The 20,000-nt window shown below is 52.8% G+C and overlaps 2 protein-coding genes and 1 long non-coding RNA gene across 3 annotated transcripts in view; 2 read left to right on the forward strand and 1 right to left on the reverse strand.

Moving 5' to 3' along the window:
* QRICH2 (glutamine rich 2) overlaps positions 1-2,038 on the forward strand; it is a 34,374-nt gene extending 32,336 nt beyond the window's left edge. Inside the window, exon 16 of the mRNA XM_075579598.1 lies at positions 1,831-2,038. Within this exon, the coding sequence (XP_075435713.1) occupies positions 1,831-2,038 (208 nt within the window). The remainder of the gene's footprint in view (positions 1-1,830) is intronic.
* A 1,244-nt stretch (positions 2,039-3,282) lies between these two features.
* On the forward strand, positions 3,283-4,394 carry LOC142472514 (uncharacterized). The gene is made up of 2 exons (XR_012789744.1): positions 3,283-3,395; positions 4,227-4,394. It is a non-coding gene; the product is annotated as an uncharacterized LOC142472514 (long non-coding RNA).
* A 5,119-nt stretch (positions 4,395-9,513) lies between these two features.
* Positions 9,514-20,000, reverse strand: part of UBALD2 (UBA like domain containing 2) — an 11,528-nt gene continuing 1,041 nt past the window's right edge. Inside the window, 4 exon segments of the mRNA XM_075579758.1 lie at positions 9,514-11,221; positions 11,224-11,301; positions 11,304-11,479; positions 14,218-14,312. Of these exon segments, the coding sequence (XP_075435873.1) occupies positions 11,166-11,221; positions 11,224-11,301; positions 11,304-11,479; positions 14,218-14,312 (405 nt within the window). The 3' untranslated portion in view covers positions 9,514-11,165.

The raw sequence follows: 20,000 nt of genomic DNA on the forward strand, positions 1-20,000 counted from the left end.
TATGAATGTTGTATGTATACCACATACACATACACGCATCTATGTATGTGAGTTTCACTCGTAGTGGGGGGTTTTCACCCCTCAGCTGGCTGTCAGTGGAATGTTCAGAGCTTAAGTTATCTCATTGGTGGAAGCTCAGAGCTTAGCGTTCCGCGTTCTCTCCTTTCATTGGTGGAAGCACAGAGCTTAGTATTCCACGTTCTCGCCTTTCATTGGTGGAAGCTCAGAGCTTAGTGTTCCATGTTCTCGCCTTTCATTGGTGGTAAGCTCAGAGCTTAGTGTTCCACGTTCTCTCCTTTCATTGGTGGAAGCTCAGAGCTTAGTGTTCCACGTTCTCGCCTTTCATTGGTAGAAGCTCAGAGCTTAGCCTTCCACGTTCTCTCTTTCATTGGTGGAACCTCAGAGCTTAGCGTTCCGCGTTCTCTCCTTTCATTGGTGGAAGCTCAGAGCTTAGTGTTCCACGTTCTCGCCTTTCATTGGTGGAAGCTCAGAGCTTAGCTTTCCACGTTCTCTCCTTTCATTGGTGCGTGGAAGCTCAGAGCTTAGCGTTCCACGTTCTCTCCTTTCATTGGTGGAAGCTCAGAGCTTAGTGTTCCACGTTCTCGCCTTTCATTGGTGGAAGCTCAGAGCTTAGCTTTCCACGTTCTCTCCTTTCATTGGTGCGTGGAAGCTCAGAGCTTAGCGTTCCACGTTCTCTCCTTTCATTGGTGTGTGGAAGCTCAGAGCTTAGTGTTCCACGTTCTTTCCTTTCATTGGTGGAAGCTCTGAGCTTAGCGTTCCACGTTCTCTCCTTCATTGCTGGAAGCTCAGAGCTTAGCGTTCCACGTTCTCTCCTTTCATTGGTGGAAACTCAGATCTTAGCATTCCACGTTTCTCTCCTTTCATTGGTGGAAACTCAGATCTTAGCATTCCACGTTCTCTCCTTTCATCGGTGGAAGCTCAGAGCTTAGTGTTCCACATTTTCTCCTTTCATTGGTGGAAGCTCAGAGGCTTAGCGTTCCGCGTTCTTGCTTTTCATTGGTGGAAGATCAGAGCTTAGTGTTCCATGTTCTCGCCTTTCATTGGGTGGAAGCTCAGAGCTTAGTGTTCCACGTTCTCTCCTTTCATTGGTGGAAGCTCAGAGCTTAGATGTTCCACGTTCTCGCCTTTCATTGGTTGGAAGCTCAGAGCTTAACATTCCACGTTCTCTCCTTTCATTGGTGGAACCTCAGAGCTTAGCATTCCGCGTTCTCTCCTTTCATTGGTGGAAGCTCAGAGCTTAGGTGTTCCACGTTCTCGCCTTTCATTGGTGGAAGCTCAGAGCTTAGCTTTCCACGTTCTCTCCTTTCATTGGTGCATGGAAGCTCAGAGCTTAGCGTTCTACGTTCTCTCCTTTCATTGGTGTGTGGAAGCTCAGAGCTTAGTGTTCACGTTCTCTCCTTTCATTGGTGGAGGCTCAGAGCTTAGCGTTCCACGTTCTCTCCTTTCATTGGTGGAAGCTCAGAGCTTAGCGTTCCGCGTTCTCTCCTTTCATTGGTGGAAGCTCAGAGCTTAGCGTCTGCGTCCTCTCCTTTCATTGGTGGAAGCTCAGAGCTTAGCGTTCCACGTTCTCTCTTTTCATTGGTGGAAGCTCAGAGCTTAGCGTTCCATGTTCCTCTCCTTTTATTGGTGGAAGCTCAGAGCTTCGTGTTCTGCGTTCTCTCCTTTCATTGGTGGAAGCTCAGAGCTTAGCGTTCCATGTTCTCTCCTTTCATTGGTGGAAGCTCAGAGCTTCGTGTTCTGCATTCTCTCCTTTCATTGGTGGAAGCTCAGAGCTTAGCGTTCCACATTCTCTCCTTTCATTGGTGGAAGCTCAGAGCTTAGCGTTCCACATTCTCTCCTTTCATTGGTGGAAGCTCAGAGCTTAGTGTTCCGCGTTCTCTCCTTCATTGATGGAAGCTCAGAGCTTCGTGTTCCACGTCTCTCCTTTCATTGGTGGAAGCTCAGAGCTTCGTGTTCCACGTTCTCTCCTTCATTGGTGGAAGCTCAGAACTTTCAGGCAACTTCTCTGGAAGATTAATCACACTCCGTGTATATTTATATGTACAGTACATAGCACCGTGGTAACATGCACTTGTGCTGCACATACAAACGACACACACGTTCATGTCTTAATCAGAAGGCATTTCCCCCTTTGTATAAATAGATGTACAACCCTACACACTTGCGCACACCCAGACGTACACACACCTTACCCACACAGACCTCCGCACCCCCAGATGCATGCACCTACCCACACAGACCTCTGCACCCCCAGATGCAAGCACCTACCACACAGACCTCTGCACCCCCAGATGCATGCACCTACCCACACAGACCTCTGCACCCCAGATGCATGCACCTACCCACACAGACCTCTGCACCCCCAGATGGCATGCACCTACCCACACAGACCTCTGCACCCCCAGATGCAAGCACCTACCCACACAGACCTCTGCACCCCCAGATGCATGCACCTACCCACACAGACCTCTGCACCCCCAGATGCAGCACCTACCCACACAGACCTCTGCACCCCCAGATGCATGCACCTACCCACCACAGACCTCTGCACCCCCAGATGCATGCACCTACCCACACAGACCTCTGCACCCCCAGATGCATGCACCTACACACAGACCTCTGCACCCCCAGATGCATGCACCTACCCACACAAGACTTCTGCACCCCCCAGATGCATGCACCTACACTCAGACCAACGCCCCCCCCCCCCCCCCCAGATGAACGGACCCACACAGACAGACCTATGCTCGCACCGAGATGCACACACCTACGCACCCACGTACACAGACCTGCACACCGGGGGGGGGGACAGTGTGTACGTGACAGTGATTGTGGCTTCACACTTCAGTGTACTGAGAGCAGACGTACTTGCCAAATCTGAAATACATGTAACAGGATTTGAATCAGGGGTTCCTCCGAGCTGGACAGTTATCTTCAGCCCCGGTTCAAAGATGTGTGCCTGTGGTCATCCAACAAGACGCCACGGTCTGCCGTAGTGGTTTTCTATTGGTCTGCGGTATGGTGGCCATTTTAAACTCCCAGGGAACTGAAGGTAGTGCAGCCCAGCTCCAGGAGGGAAGGGGGCGCAGCAGCAACAGGGACCCCTGTTTCAAACTATTAAAATACAGAGTAGCCAGGATTGCTGTAACCTTGGGGGGGGAGGGGGGGGATTTGTGGATACGTCGACGACTGTACTTTACATGCTGTTTTTATGGGGCGAGTGTCACCTCACATTCCTCTCCCTCACCCCTTTCCAGGAACTTCCAAGCCCAGATTGAAGCTCTTTCGGGCCTCCCAAAAATCTCAGTCCCCCAACGATGGGAACTTCCCCTCCCGCCCACAGAGTGCCAAATCCTCATCGCGAGGCCACACAGGTACTGTACGGGTAGGAGGGGGGGGACACAGAGGGGGAGAGGGGGAGACACAGAGAGGGAAGGGGGGAGACCACAGAGAGGGGGAGACACAGAAGGGAGAGGGGGAGACACAGAAGGGAGAGGGGGAGACACAGAAGGGAGAGGGGGAGACACAGAAGGGAGAGGGGGAGACACAGAAGGGAGAGGGGGAGACACAGAGAGGGAGAAGGGGAGATACAGAGAGGGAAGGGGGGGGAGACACAGAGAGGGAAGGGGGGGAGACACAGAGAGGGAAGGGGGGGGAGATACAGAGAGGGAAGGGGGGGGGGAGATGCAGAGAGGGGGAGACAGAGAGAAGGGGGGGAGACACAGAGAGCGGGGAGACAGAGGGAAGGGGGGGAGACACAGAGCAGGAAGGGGGGAGACAGAGGGAAGGGGGAGAAAGACATAGGGAAAGGGGGGGACAGACAGACAGAGGAAAGAGGGGGAGAGAGACAGAGGGAAAGGGGGAAGAGAGACAGAAGGAAGGGGGGGGGGGAGAGACAGAAGGAAGGGGGGGAGAGAGAGGAGACCGAAGGAAGGGGGGGGGAGAGAGAGGACAGACAGAGGGGAACGGGGGGGGAGAGAGACAGAAGGAAGGGGGGGAGAGAGAGAACAGAAGGAAGGGGGGGAGAGGAGAGAGAGACACGGTTTACTTAACCCCTTCACTGCCAAAGTGGGCCTGCCGTGGGGTGTCTGTGCCGGAATTTGCTGGGCAGCGGGCAGTTTTGGTGCTTATGTAAAATTAAAGAGCATTTGTAAAAGTAGCAAGTGATATATTGTGTTCTATATACTGTAACCCCCCACGCACAGCTCTGCCGCGAGTCTCGCAGGAACGGCTCGGCTCCGATCCCCAGGGACGCGCCGAGACCCCCACCCGGGCAGGGAGGACCCTGGAAGTCAGGATGGACGTGACCTACAACCAGCGCAGCGAGGACGAGCCTGTCATATGAAATAAACTCCTCCCACAGCGCAGGCTGAGGACGGCGTCTTGTTATCAGTGGGGCCCAGGAGAAGCTTGGGTCCGTCCCGGTAGTGAACAGGTTAAACCAATCCCCCAGGTTAATGTCTGTTCCCCCTGGTGCAGAGTTACCAGAACATGAAGGCGGGGAGAAGGGGAGACCCTGCAACTCTGGTACAGATGGGCAACACGGCAGGGGGAGAGAAGGGGGAGAGAGAGAGAAAGGGGAGACCCTGCAACTCTGGCACAGAAGGGAAGAGAAGGGTGGGAAGAGAGAAGGGAGGGGAAGAGAGAAGGGGGGGGAAGAGAGAAGGGGGGGGGGGGGGAAGAGAGAAGGGGGTTGGGGGGAGAGAAGGGGGAAGAGTAGAAGGGGGGTGGGGGGAGAGAAGGGGGGAAAAGAGAAGGGGGGTAGGGGGGAAGAGAGAAGGGGGGTGGGGGGGGGAGGAGAGAAGGGGGGAAGAGAGAAGGGGGGTGGGGGGCAGGAGAGAAGGGGGGAAGAGAGAAGGGGGGTGGGGGGAAAGAGAGAAGGGGTGTGGGGGGGAAGAGAGAAGGGGGTGGGGGGGAAGAGAGAAAGGGGGAGAGAGAGAAGGGAGGTGTGGGGGGGGAGACAGAAGGAAGGTGGTGGGGTAGAGAAAAGGGAGGTGTGGGGGGAGAGAGAAGGAAGGTGGTGGGGGGAGAGAGAAGGGAGGTGTGGGGGGAGAGAGAAGGGAGGTGTGGGGGAGAGGGGAGAGGGGGGAGAGAGAGAAGGCGGGTCGCGGAGAGTGGGGGGCGGGGGAAAGAAGTTGGGGAAAAGGAGAGAGGGAAACAATTTAAGTAACCAATACCGGCAACGCACATCTGTCCATCAGGTTTCTATAACTGTGTGCATATTATTTATACACACACACACAAACACACCTCTCTAAATACAAGCATGTTCTCAGCGTATCTATATAATACAGCGTTACACGCCAGAGGAAGGAGACACCTGTGAGGTTTGCAAATCTCTGCACATTATAATCTACGAAGAACCGCAGTAAAAGGCCCCACAACCTACAACCACTCTGCAATTCCCCAGGGCGAGTACGCACACACATTTTCTAGTAACACACACTCCAGACTGTGTATACAGGCCGGTCCTCGCTATCCGTCGTTTCGCTTTACGACAAACGGCTTATCCGAGACCCAATGCATTCCGCGGAGCGGGCTTATCCGAGGGCGTCACAATGCATTCCGCGGAGCGGCTTATCCGAGGCGTCAATGCATTCCGCGGAGCGGCTTATCCGAGGCGTCAATGCGTTCCGCGGAGCGGCTTGTCCCAGGCGTCACTGCATTCCGCGGAGCGGCTTATCCCAGGCGTCACTGCATTCCGCGGAGCGGCTTATCCGAGGCGTCACAATGCATTCCGCGGAGCGGCTTATCCGAGGCGTCAATGCGTTCCGCGGAGCGGCTTATCCCAGGCGTCACTACATTCCGCGGAGCGACTTATCCAAGGTGTCAATGCATTCGCGGAGCGGCTTATCCGAGGCGTCACACTGCATTCCGCAGAGCGGCTTATCCGAGGCGTCACTGCATTCCGCGGAGCGGCTTATCCGAGGCGTCACTGCATTCCGCGGAGCGGCTTATCCGAGGCGTCACACTGCGTTTCCGCGGAGCGGCTTATCCTACGCGTCAATGCATTCCGCAGAGCGGCTTATCCGAGGCGTCACTGAATTCTGCGGAGCGGCTTATACGAGGCGTCAATGCATTCTGCGGAGCGGCTTATCCTACGTGTCAATGCATTCCGCGGAGCGGCTTATCCGAGGCGTCAATGCATTTCGCGGAGCGGCTTATCCGAGGCGTCAATGCATTCCGCGGAGTGATTTACCTGAGGCGTCAATGCATTCCGCGGAGCGGCTTATCCAAGGAGTCAATGCATGCCGCGGATGCGTTTCTTATCCGAGGCATCACTGCATGCCGCGGAGCGTCTTATCCGAGGCGTCAATGCATTCCGCGGAGCGGCTTATCCGAGGCGTCAATGCAATCCGTGGAGCGGCTTACCCGAGGCGTCAATGCATTCCGCGGAGCGGCTTATCCGAGACCCGAGGCGTCAATGCATTCCGCGGAGCGGCTTATCCGAGGCGTCACAATGCATTCCGTGGAGCGGCTTATCCGAGGCGTCACACTGCGTTCCGCGGAGCGGCTTATCCGAGGCGTCACACTGCGTCCGCGGAGCTGCTTATCCGAGGCGTCAATGCATTCCGCGGAGCGGCTTATCCGAGGCGTCAATGCATTCCGCGGAGCGGCTTATCCGAGGCGTCACTGCATTCCGCGGAGCGGCTTATCCGAGGCATCACACTGCATTCCGCGGAGTGGCTTATCCGAGGCGTCACAATGCATTCCGCAAAGCGCCTTATCTGAGGCGTCACACTGCGTTCCGCGGAGCGGCTTATCCGAGGCGTCAATGCATTCCGCGGAGCGGCTTATCCGAGGCGTCACACTGCGTTCCGCGGAGCGGCTTATCCGAGGCGTCACTGCGTTCCGCGGAGCGGCTTATCCGAGGCGTTAATGCATTCCGCGGAGCGGCTTATCCCAGGCGTCACACTGCGTTCCGCGGAGCTGCTTATCCGAGGCGTCACACTGCGTTCCGCGGAGCTGCTTATCCGAGGCGTCACACTGCGTTCCGTGGAGCTGCTTATCCGAGGCGTCACACTGCGTTCCGCGGAGCGGCTTATCCGAGGCGTCACACTGCGTTCCGCGGAGCGGCTTATCCGAGGCGTCACACTGCGTTCCGCGGAGCGGCTTATCCGAGGCGTCACACTGCGTTCCGCGGAGCGGCTTATCCGAGGCGTCACACTGCGTTCCGCGGAGCGGCTTATCCGAGGCGTCACACTGCGTTCCGCGGAGCGGCTTATCCGAGGCGTCAATGCATTCCGCGGAGCGGCTTATCCGAGGCGTCAATGCATTCCGTGGAGCGGCTTATCCGAGGTGTCAATGCATTCCGCGGAGTGGCTTATCCGAGGCGTCACACTGCGCTCCGCGGAGCGGCTTATCCGAGGCGTCACACTGCGTTCCGCGGAGCGGCTTATCCGAGGCTAGTTTCCCAGAGCAGATTGTCGGATAACGAGGACCGCCTCTAGCGCTGCACTGCTGAATTCATATTCCGGTAACAATATCATGCGGGTGTTATAAGGTGGAAGGGGGTGCTGGCACATGACAGTCTCGGGGTGTCACGCGCTGTCACTTGGAGGAATGAATAAATAACCTCATGCTGTCTCTGTGAATTACCGCACCCTAGTGATAGCAAGGAGGCAGTGATGTGTATGTCCGTGTGTGGGTGGGGGACGGTGGGTGTTGATGGGGGACAGTTGGTGTGGATAAATGTGAGTTACAAAGGGTATGTAGAGAGAGAGAGGGGGGGGGGGGAGAGAATCAGTGACTGCGTGCCTGGGAGTAGTAGAGTGTGTGTGTGTTGGGGAGGGGGGGGGTCATTGTGCATGTGGGATGGGAGGGGGGGTCAGTGTGAGTGGGGGGGGGTCAGTGTGCAGGGAGGGGGTTGGTGTGCGTGGGGGGGAGAGAGGTCAGTGCATGAGGGGGGGCGAGAGGTCAGTGTGTGTGTGGGGGGGCGAGACGTCAGTGTGAGTGGGGGGTTAGTGTGGGGGTAGGGGGTCAATGTGCAGGGAGGGGGTTGGTGTGCGTGGGGGGGCGAGAGGTCAGTGTGCGTGAGGGGGGCGAGAGGTCAGTGTGCGTGAGGGCGGCGAGAGGTCAGTGTGCGTGGGCGAGAGGTCAGGGTGCGTGAGGGGGGCGAGAGGTCAGTGTGCGTGAGGGGGGCAAGAGGTCAGTGTGCGTGAGGGGGGCGAGAGGTCAGTGTGCGTGAGGGGGCGAGAGGTCAGTGTGCGTGAGGGGGGCGAGAGGTCAGTGTGCGTGGGCGAGAGGTCAGGGTGCGTGAGGGGGGCGAGAGGTCAGTGTGCGTGAGGGGGGCGAGAGGTCAGTGTGCGTGAGGGGGCGAGAGGTCAGTGTGCGTGAGGGGGGCGAGAGGTCAGTGTGCGTGAGGGGGCGAGAGGTCAGTGTGCGTGAGGGGGGCGAGAGGTCAGTGTGCGTGAGGGGGCGAGAGGTCAGTGTGCGTGAGGGGGCGAGAGGTCAGTGTGCGTGTGAGCGCTGGCGGATGCGAGAGGAAGCGTGTAGCACATTGTGTGAATGAAGCGAACACGTGTGCAGGAAGGATGTGTGCAGGCGGCGCGTGGACACAACACATACACTTAACCCTCTCAGTGCCAGGGAGAGGGTTTCACACGAAGGAGGGAGTGTTACCCACGTGGGGAGGCCCTGGTGGTAACAGCGAGGGGGCTACACACGCAGGGAGGGGCCTACACACGCAGGGAGGGGCCTACACACGCAGGGAGGGGGCTACACACGCAGGGAGGGGGCTACACACGCAGGGAGGGGGCTACACACGCAGGGAGAGGCCTACACACGCAGGGAGGGGGCTACACACGCAGGGAGAGGCCTACACACGCAGGGAGGGGGCTACACACGCAGGGAGGGGGCTACACACGCAGGGAGGGGGCTACACACGCAGGGAGGGGGCTACACAGGCAGGGAGAGGGCTACACACGCAGGGAGGGGGCTACACACGCAGGGAGGGGGCTACACACGCAGGGAGGGGCTACACACGCAGGGAGGGGGCTACACACGCAGGGAGAGGCTGTCTAGAAAGCAGAATAAACACAGACGTGCTCTCTGAAATATTTGCTACAGCCTGTGGGAAGTTGTGTATACATGGCTTGTATAGGTATAAAGATAAGCATGTATGGACTAGACATATACACACACACACACACACACACACACACTTTTATATAACACTGTGTTTGAAAGCACTTTCAATTACACATCACAGGCTGCCATGTCTGTGGTTAAATCTTACACACAAACGTGTGCCTGGTAAAGATGAGTGTCACTCCCCGGGTAATCTAATCCGGAGCTTTGTCACAATAGAGATTCCACTGACAGCTGAGCACAAGATCCTGACACAGGCATGTCCCGGTATAAATACACAGCCATACAGGGACAGTCCTGCCCTCCTCTGTGCACCCCCTGCCAGCCACCCCCCCCCCCCCCCGTCCTCTGTGCACCCCTGCCAACACCCCCCCCCCCCCCCTCACACAGAAATTCACACGGTTGGGTTAAAAAAGTTTTTTTTTAATTATTATTTTTTTCCTCTTTAAATTAAAAATAAAAAGAAATCCTCCGACCCCGCTGGTTATAAACATGATTTTGACCCCACCCTACATCCCAGGGGCTTCCTAATCACAGCGAGAAACGCATGCACTTACCCACTTTTGTGGCCAGACAACCCCCCCCACATTGGGGCCTCACTTTCATTAAAAAAAAAAAGCATGCTGCATTATAAAGTAGTACTAAGCATCAGTGCACCCTTCCACCTTCTGAAGCTGCTTCTCTACAGACCCAGAAACATTAATACCCACCATTAATTACAGCTGCATCCCCCCCTGGTTATTACCATGGGGGGGGGGAGGGGCATCGCAGGCACGCTGCAGATGACCCCACTTTTAGGGTCGGATTCACATGGCCCTGTCCCACTTTGCAAGATATACTCAGCATCAATACACAATGCGCTGTGCTCCATTTCCAGAAAAGGGGGGGGGGGGGAGGGTTGAAACGGCGCCCCCATGCGTCTACGTTACGCAGAATTTCGCTTCGGGCATTTGTCTTTATAACTATATATTATTATATACCTTTTTTTTTCCCTTTCTTTCTGAAGCAGCATTGTGGAAGCGTGCCGAGATACTTAGTATCATTATACAGTGCAGTCTCCCGGAGTATTCTATCCCTGTACATGAACCCACAGCTGGCAAGAACCTGCCTCTATGGGTCACATTTAAAATGGCCACCCTTTGATGGGGGGGGGGGGGGGGAGAAAGGGGGCAACGTATTTTATTGCTGTGAGTGAATGAGGACATTAGGCAGAGATTCTCCCCCCCCCCCCGGGATGCCCCCACTGGGCAGGGAGCTCATATGAAGCTGCGTTACTTACAAACCCAGATGCAACCTGCGCCCGTCTCCAGGGCCTGGCACTGATGCCCGCCTGGCAATACGTCTTCCAGAACCCCGAAAACCACAGTGCCAACATCAATTAGTTTGGCCTGAGGGGAGCGGGCAGCCCCCTGCAGTCAACGCACGCTCCTCGTGTGCCAGCTGCCCACACAGTCTGCTGGAGGTCTTCTTTCTCCTGCAATGCCTCACAGCATCGAGCGGTCACCCCACTCCTGGGTGCTTATGAAGCTGCTACTGTCCGGCTGATGGCACTTCTGTGACGCACAAGGTCGCGCTGGTGACCTCTCTCTGTGTCTCGCCTTAAACTCCATAAGTTCCACCAGGTTGGGGACTCGTCCGGGAGGTAAAACATGGACCGCAGTCCGTCCCGTCCCCCCCCAGCCCTTCAATGGTTTAAATAAAAAAAACACTCCCGCCTTCACTATTATATCCAGAAAAATGGCGACGTCCTCCCTTTAAGCTTCCCGAAAAAAATCCAGGAGGTTCCCCCCTCCTCCCTCACCTGGGACCTTACATAAACTCACATATTTATATATTATACTTATATATTAAAAAGAGATTTGGGGTGGGGGAGAAGAGAGAGGGGAGAACACTCAAACCACCCACCACCCCCTCCCTCGCTGCCGATTCTTCCTCCGTTTCAAAAAACAAAAACAGTTCGGAAATCTCAGGGGGGGGGGAGGAGACGGAAGGGGGTAGCGTGTGTGTCAGACTCGCCCCTCTCCCCCCCTACCCCCCCGCTGTCGTTCCCAGTCTTATCTCTGACCATCCATGGCAGCCATGGCTTTCTGGGGGGCTCCTGCGGGTTGGGTGTTGGGGGCCACACTGGTTGCTGGTGGTGGTGGTGAAGGTGGGCGTGGTGGAGGTGGGCGGTGGGCGATGCTGGGGGAGCCAGGCCGGCTGCTGCTGGTTAGGCGGGGAGGAGGCCCAGTAGGGGTTGAAGTTGCCCGGTGGCGAGCAGGCGTTGGAGGCCGCCGGGCTGCCGTTGCTCTGCAGGCTTTCCGAGGTGCGGAGCTTGGAGAACATGGCGAGGGCGTCGGGGAAGTTGGGCGGAGTGGCAGGCGTGTTGCTTGGGTGCACATCTGGAACGCAGGAGGTATGAGGGCAAGGTTAATGGTGGAGCGGTGGGATTAAACATCATGGCTGCCGGACGGGCTCAGGTGCAGGACCCCACGAGCAGCCAAGAGGTTCAAATAATCGTCTTAAATAGGTCACCAAACATCACCGTCGTTAGTTCAACACGGTCCTACAAACCATTTCATAAACATCGCAACTGGGTGCAATGCCCCATAGCCGGACAAAGTGCGCTAAAAGCAGAAACACGTTGGTCCTAGGAGACACTGACCCCTTAACCCTGTCACTGCCATTAGTACACTTTGCCCCTAGGAGGGACTGACCCCTTAACCATGTCACTGCCATTAGTACACTTTGCCCCTAGGAGGGACTGACCCCTTAACCAGGTCACTGCCATTAGTACACTTTGCCCCTAGGAGAGAAGACTGACCCCTTAACCCTGTCACTGCCATTAGTATACTTTGCCCCTAGGAGGGATTGACCCCTTAACCCTGTAACTGCCATTAGTACACTTTGCCCCTAGGAGGGACTGATCCCTTAACCATGTCACTGCCATTAGTACACTTTGCCCTAGGAGGGACTGACCCTTAACCCTGTCACTGCCATTAGTACACTTTGCCCCTAGGAGGGACTGACCCCTTAACCTTGTCACTGCCATTAGTACACTTTGCCCCTAGGAGGGACTGACCCCTTAACCATGTCACTGCCATTAGTACACTTTGCCCCTAGGAGGGAGTGATCCCTTAACCATGTCACTGCCATTAGTATACTTTGCCCCTAGGAGGGATTGACCCCTTAACCCTGTCACTACCATTAGTACACTTTGCCCCTAGGAGGGACTGACCCCTTAACCCTGTCACTGCCATTAGTACACTTTGCCCCTAGGAGGGACTGACCCCTTAACCTTGTCACTGCCATTAGTACACTTTGCCCCTAGGAGGGACTGACCCCTTAACCATGTCACTGCCATTAGTACACTTTGCCCCTAGGAGGGACTGACCCCTTAACCCTGTCACTGCCATTAGTATACTTTGCCCCTAGGAGGGATTGACCCTTTAACCCTGTAACTGCCATTAGTACACTTTGCCCCTAGGAGGGACTGATCCCTTAACCATGTCACTGCCATTAGTACGCTTTGCCCTTGGAGGGACTGACCCCTTAACCATGTAACTGCCGTTAGTACACTTTGCCCCTAGGAGAGAAGACTGACCCCTTAACCATGTCACTGCCATTAGTACACTTTGCCCCTAGGAGGGACTGACCCCTTAACCATGTCACTGCCATTAGTACACTTTGCCCCTAGGAGGGACTGACCCCTTAACCCTGTCACTACCATTAGTATACTTTGCCCCTAGGAGGGATTGACCCTTTAACCCTGTAACTGCCATTAGTACACTTTGCCCCTAGGAGGGACTGATCCCTTAACCATGTCACTGCCATTAGTACTCTTTGCCCCTTGGAGGGACTGACCCCTTAACCATGTAACTGCCGTTAGTACACTTTGCCCCTAGGAGAGAAGACTGACCCCTTAACCATGTCACTGCCATTAGTACACTTTGCCCCTAGGAGGGACTGACCCCTTAACCATATAACTGCCATTAGTACACTTTGCCCCTAGGAGAGACTGACCCCTTAACCATGTAACTGCCATTAGTACACTTTGCCCCTAGGAGGGACTGACCCCTTAACCCTGTCACTGCCATTAGTACACTTTGACCCTAGGAGGGACTGACCCCTTAACCTTGTCACTGCCATTAGTACACTTTGCCCCTAGGAGGGACTGACCCCTTAACCATGTCACTGCCATTAGTACACTTGCCCCAAGCAGGGAATGACCCCTTAACCCTGTCACTGCCATTAGTATACTTTGCCCCTAGGAGGGATTGACCCTTTAACCCTGTAACTGCCATTAGTACACTTTGCCCCTAGGAGGGACTGATCCCTTAACCATGTCACTGCCATTAGTACTCTTTGCCCCTTGGAGGGACTGACCCCTTAACCATGTAACTGCCGTTAGTACACTTTGCCCCTAGGAGAGAAGACTGACCCCTTAACCATGTCACTGCCATTAGTACACTTTGCCCTAGGAGGGACTGACACCTTAACCATGTCACTGCCATTAGTACACTTTGCCCCTAGGAGGGACTGACCCCTTAACCCTGTCACTGCCATTAGTATACTTTGCCCCTAGGAGGGATTGACCCTTTAACCCTGTAACTGCCATTAGTACACTTTGCCCCTAGGAGGGACTGACCCTTAACCATGTCACTGCCATTAGTACTCTTTGGTCCTGGGAGGGACTGACCCTTAACCCTGTCACTGCCAGTAGTACTCTTTGGTCCTGGGAGGGACTGACCTGTCAGTTTGCCGTCAATGCAAAAGTCACTGACCCGACGTGTCCACACAGAGGGAACACGGGAATCTAGTCACCGAGTCCCATTCATGCACATACATGTGAATATTTATACATCTACATATAAATACACACGGGCATCTCATTATTGCCCCCCCCCCCCCCCCCCCCCCCCCCGGTTCCTGGGAGGACATCTTGCTGCGTAGTTACACGCTTGGTCTGTGTTTACATGCGTGTGCCGGCCCTGCAGTGTCACGTGCTCCCCGAGCCGCACTACACATTCCTGCCAGCGGGTGACCGCAGGCCCAGGCGCATGCCCGGGGGAGGGCCAGCTATTAACCCCCAAGGCAGCGCTACACAGATTAACCCCGCGCGTTCACCACGGAGCGGCGGGTGCCAGGAGCGTACTCACCATGTGCGGGTGATGCTGAGCGCTGGGGACATTTGACTCTTGAAAGAAGGTGCTTAGCGCCGTCTGCAGGAGAGAGGGGGTGGGGGGGGGCAGAGGTGTGGGGGGGAGAGGAGGGGAAGAGTGAGAGGGGGAGAGAGAGTGAGGGGGAGAGAGAGTGAGGGGGAGAGAGAGTGGGAGGGGGAGAGAGAGAGAGGGGGAGAGAGAGAGAGAGGGGGAGAGAGGGGGAGAGAGAGAGAGAGGGGGAGAGAGAGAGAGGGGGAGAAAGAGGGGGAGAAAGAGTGAGAGGGGGAGAGAGAGTGAGAGGGGGAGAGAGAGTGAGGGGGAGAGAGAGTGGGAGAGAGTGAGGGGGAGAGAGTGAGATGGGGAGAGAGAGTGAGAGGGGGAGAGAGAGAGAGAGTGAGAGGGGGAGAGGTTAGTCTCATCTATCATCCCCCAGCCCAACAGTACAATGGAATATGTTGGCACAATATCAATAACTGATCATATCTCTCCGCTCATATCATACAGCTATACGTGTACAGATATAGACATATATAGGGGGTGGGGGGATTCCTGCCCTGCAGAGCTTACACTCTGAGGCCGCGATTATAGTTGTGGCGTGCGCGTGACGTCACTCGCCTGTCCGTCGCGTGAAACATGCACTAGGCTGGAGGCGAAGGGGAGGCGTGGCGGACGCATCACCGGGCTCGTTCGCCCTCTTTGGCTGAACCGCACACGTGACGCGGAAATAAACCATTCAATTGGATTTTCACAAATCGCCTGCGCTGTCGCTCTGCAGCGCTCCCCGCACTATGGGCGGCCTCATTGAGAAACGCACATTTGTACTCGCGATGTTGCGTGCACGCGGCCACTATAACCGCGGCCACAGTCAGGACTGCCCAGTGTCATCAAGGGAGACCAACATACCAGGCATTATGGATATCCCTGCTTCAGCACAGGTGATGCAGTCAGAGACTGGGCCACTGATTGAGTCCCCTGTGCTGAAGCAGGGATATCCTGAAAACCTGATCTGTTGGTGGCCCTGGAGAAGTGGCGTTGGCCGTCCCCTGCGCTAAGTAGCAGGCTCGGACACCGCGAGAGGTTTATACACGAGAGATCGCCCAGCCTAGTATACAGGAGACGGCACGCTGTGTATGAGAAGCGCGTCTGTGTTACACTGTCCCCGCTCAGCCCAGAGGGAACGAAAGGCGGGGGACGTGGATTCAGTTATATTAAACGTGGAGCATTTTTATGATCTCTTAATCTGCATTTCATTTAGATTGTCAGCTCCTCGGGGCAGGGAATTTCCTGTTTGACTTGCTAATGTAAACAACAATAAGAATATTGTGTATTACAGCTCGTTGTTCTGTTGCCTTTATTACTGCTGTGAAGTGCTCTGTACATGGATCATCCTATGCAAGCAAACACACACACACACACACACACACACACACACACACACACACACACACACACACACACACACACACACACACACACACACACACACACACACACACAATAAACACCATAGCTACCTATCATAAACACATATATACACCATACCTATATATACACATATTTACTCTACATACCATATACACCATAGCTACATATTATAAACACATACATACCTACATACTATATACACACACACACACACACACACAATTTTAAACACATACGCACCATACCTACATATCATACACACACGTCATACCTGCATATCATAAAAACACACCATACATACACAACCTTCCCTACATATATACCATAGACACATATATACCATATCTACATATCAAACACATATATACATATATCACACATCTCGTGATGAGACTGTTCTTACAAGCGAATGATCGACGGATAAATGCGTTTATACAGGCTGTGATACTCTCACACTCAGCTTTGTACTAGTGCACACACATTAAGCACGGTATGTGTATTTAGACATAATATTGTATGTTTATTTATACACACACATTGCGGGTGATTCATGAATCTGCTATATGGGCACACAGATATCACTATCACAATGTAATAAATAACACCCATTGTGCTGTGTGTTCATGTACACACACACACACACACACACACACTATGTGTATATATTTGGGTGTGTATGTTTGCGCGTATTAGTGTGTGTGCATATATTAGTGTATGTGTAGATTTATGTATTTTTATTTATTAGTGTGTGTATATTAGTGTGGGGTGTGCGGGCAAGGGAGAGAGTGCGCGGGCGAGGGAGCGCGGCCGAGGGAGAGAGTGCGCGGGCGAGGGTGCGCGGGCGAGGGTGCGCGGGCGAGGGAGAGAGTGCGCGGGCGAGGGAGAGAGTGCGCGGGCGAGGGAGAGAGTGCGCGGGCGAGGGAGAGAGTGCGCGGGCGAGGGAGAGAGTGCGCGGGCGAGGGAGAGTGTGAGTGCAAGAGTGAGCGCCAGTGAAAGAGAGAGCGCGCAAGTGAGAGAGAGAGCACGCATGTGAAAGAGAGCGAGCGCGCAAGTGAAAGAGAGCGCACAAGTGAAAGAGAGAGAGAGCGCGCAAGTGAAAGAGAGAGAGAGCGCGCAAGTGAAAGAGAGAGAGCGTGCAAGTGTGTCCCTGCCGACTGCTCTGTACCAGGGGGCTTCCGTGGGACTGAACACACTGTGAGCAGAATCCTGATGGCGCCCCCTCCTTATTTGCGCAAGAGAAACTGTTGTAAACAAAATCTATTGTGCCTGTGGTGCTGAGGGCTCTACCCCTCTCCCCCAGCCCCTCCCGGCACTACCAGATACACACAAAACAAACCCTCCCCGAGAGAAAAAGGGAGCCATTAATAACAGGGAGAGAGAGAGAGGGGAGAGAGAGGGGAGGGAGAGGGGAGAGAGAGGGGAGAGAGAGGGGAGAGAGAGGGGAGAGAGAGGGGAGAGAGAGGGGAGAGAGGGGAGAGAGAGGGGAGAGAGAGAGGGGAGAGAGAGAGGGGAGAGAGAGAGGGGAGAGAGACGCCCGGTCTGGCCATGCGGCTGTGTGTGTGTGCGTGAGAACGAGGCAGGGCGGCGACGTGAACCGTACTAACAACAACAATAACAACAAGGAAGACACAGGCTGCCAAAGATGGCTCAGAGCACGCGGCGAGACAGGGTCACAACGCCAAGCGGGAGGGCGGGTATTAAACCCTCCGCGGCTGCCTGAGTCACAGGCAGGATCTCCCACTGAAGAGGGATTAAGACGGGAGAGTAAATGGGAGATATATATATATATATATATATATATATATAGATAGATATACACACACCTCTCTCTAAGTTCTCCACTCTTATCACTTAGATTGTAAGCTCTGCGGGGCAGGGACTCCTTTTCCTAATGTTACTTTTATGTCTGAAGCGCTTATTCCCCATTACGTGTTATATTATTATATCCCCTGTGTTACTGCTGCGACGCGCTGCGTACAGGGATCGCGCTATATAAATAAAGACATACATATCCATATATGTGCGTGTATAATTTAATGTGTGTATATATATTTATATTGTGTGTACAGGCATACCCCGCATTAACGTACGCAATGGGACCGGAGCATGTATGTAAAGCGAAAATGTACTTAAAGTGAAGCACTACCTTTTCCCCACTTATCGATGCATGTACTGTACTGCAATCGTCATATACGTGCATAACTGATGTAAATAACGCATGTGTAACAGGCTCTATAGTCTCCCCGCTTGTGCACAGCTTCGGTACAGGTAGGGAGCCGGTATTGCTGTTCAGGACGTGCTGACCGGCGCATGCGTGAGCTGCCGTTTGCCTATTGGGCGATATGTCCTTACTCGCGAGTGTACTTATAGTGAGTGTCCTTAAACCGAGGTATGTATGTATGTATGTATGTATGTATGTATGTATGTATGTATGTATGTATATATATATGTATATATATATATATATATATATATATATACACACATATATACACACACACACACACACACACACACACACACACACACACTATATGTAGAGAGAAGAATATCACACACACACACACACAGTGTTACATCCTGTGTTATCGCTGTTCTGATGGTGAAGCGCTCGTTGTCCTGTCCTTCGTAAACGCGCTCTATTCAGAAACGTGTTATTATCTTCCATGTCACACTTTCCTGGGTGACAGGAGCCTGTTCCCAGCCCCCCTGGAAGTGCAGAACATGATGCGGGTATATATGGGGAGGGGGGGGGGAGGTATACAGTTACAGCACTGTGTTTATAAATAGACACGTGGTCTCCATTCCATACCATACCCCCCTCCTCCTCCTCTCTAGGATCCAGTGCTCGGGGAAGGGACATAGGAAAGACAGATCAACAGGTTCAACTGACCCCCCATCCCCCTCCCCCTCAGGGTTCAAAGATTATTCACACTGTAATAATAGGGGGTCCGTACAGTCAGCACCCATGAATGTCAAAGCCCTGACGTAGTCAGATCTGCACACATTTCACCTAGTCCCACACATGCGTGTATATATTTGGGGGGTATGCGCGCGTGCATATACATATTTGGGGGATTTAAAACACACACACACACACACACACACACACACACACACACACACACACACACACACACACACACACACACACACACACACACACACACACACACACACACACACACACACACCCTCCCCCCCCAAAAGAAAAAAAAAATATATATATAATATAATACATACATATATATATATATTTATTTGGGGGATATATATCTATTTTATATTTGGGGAATATATATCTATTTAGGGTTATATAGTGTGGGATATATATATATAGATATATATACACACACCCCACACTTTATATACAAAAAATATATATATACAAAAATATATATATACAAAAAAAAAGTGTGGTGTGTGTGTGTGTGTGTATATGTATATATATATATATATATATATATATATATATTTTGTGGGGTGAGGTGTATACATGTTGGGGGATATATATTTTGGGGAGTGTGTATGTATGTATGTATGTATGTATGTATGTAAATATATATATATATATATATATATTTGGGGTTATATATGTATAGTGTGGAGGTTATATATTTTTTTGGGGGGTGAATATATATTATATATATTGGGGGGTGTATATAGTGTATGGGGGCACTAATATATTTTTGTGTAGGAAGTGTGTGGGGGGACATATAGGTATGTATAGTGTTCGGGCGTACATATATATTGGGTATGTATAGTGTATGGGGGTACATATATGTGGGGATATGTATATATATATATATATATATATGTATATATATATATATATATATATATATATATATATATATATATATATATATATATTTTTGTGGGGTGTGTATGAGGGGTACATATATTTGAGGGGTGTGTATAGGGGGTACATATGTGGGGGGTGTATATATATATATATTTATGGGGTGTGTATAGTGTATGGGGGTACATATATATTTGGGGGTATGTATAGTGTATGGAGGCACCTATATATTTGGGGGTATCTATAGTGTATGGAGGTACCTATATATCTGGGGGTATGTATAGTGTATGGAGGTACCTATATATTTGGGGGGGTGTATAGTGTATGGGGGGTATGTATATATTTGGGGGTATGTATAGTGTATGGGTGCACATATATATTTGGGGGTATGTATAGTGTATGGGGGGTACATATATATTTGGGGTATGTATAGTGTATGGGGGGTACATATATATTTGGGGTATGTATAGTGTATGGGGGGTACATATATATTTGGGGTATGTATAGTGTATGGGGGGTAC

The sequence above is a fragment of the Ascaphus truei genome, chromosome 22 (assembly GCF_040206685.1).
Source record: "Ascaphus truei isolate aAscTru1 chromosome 22, aAscTru1.hap1, whole genome shotgun sequence".
Lineage (NCBI taxonomy): Eukaryota > Metazoa > Chordata > Amphibia > Anura > Ascaphidae > Ascaphus > Ascaphus truei.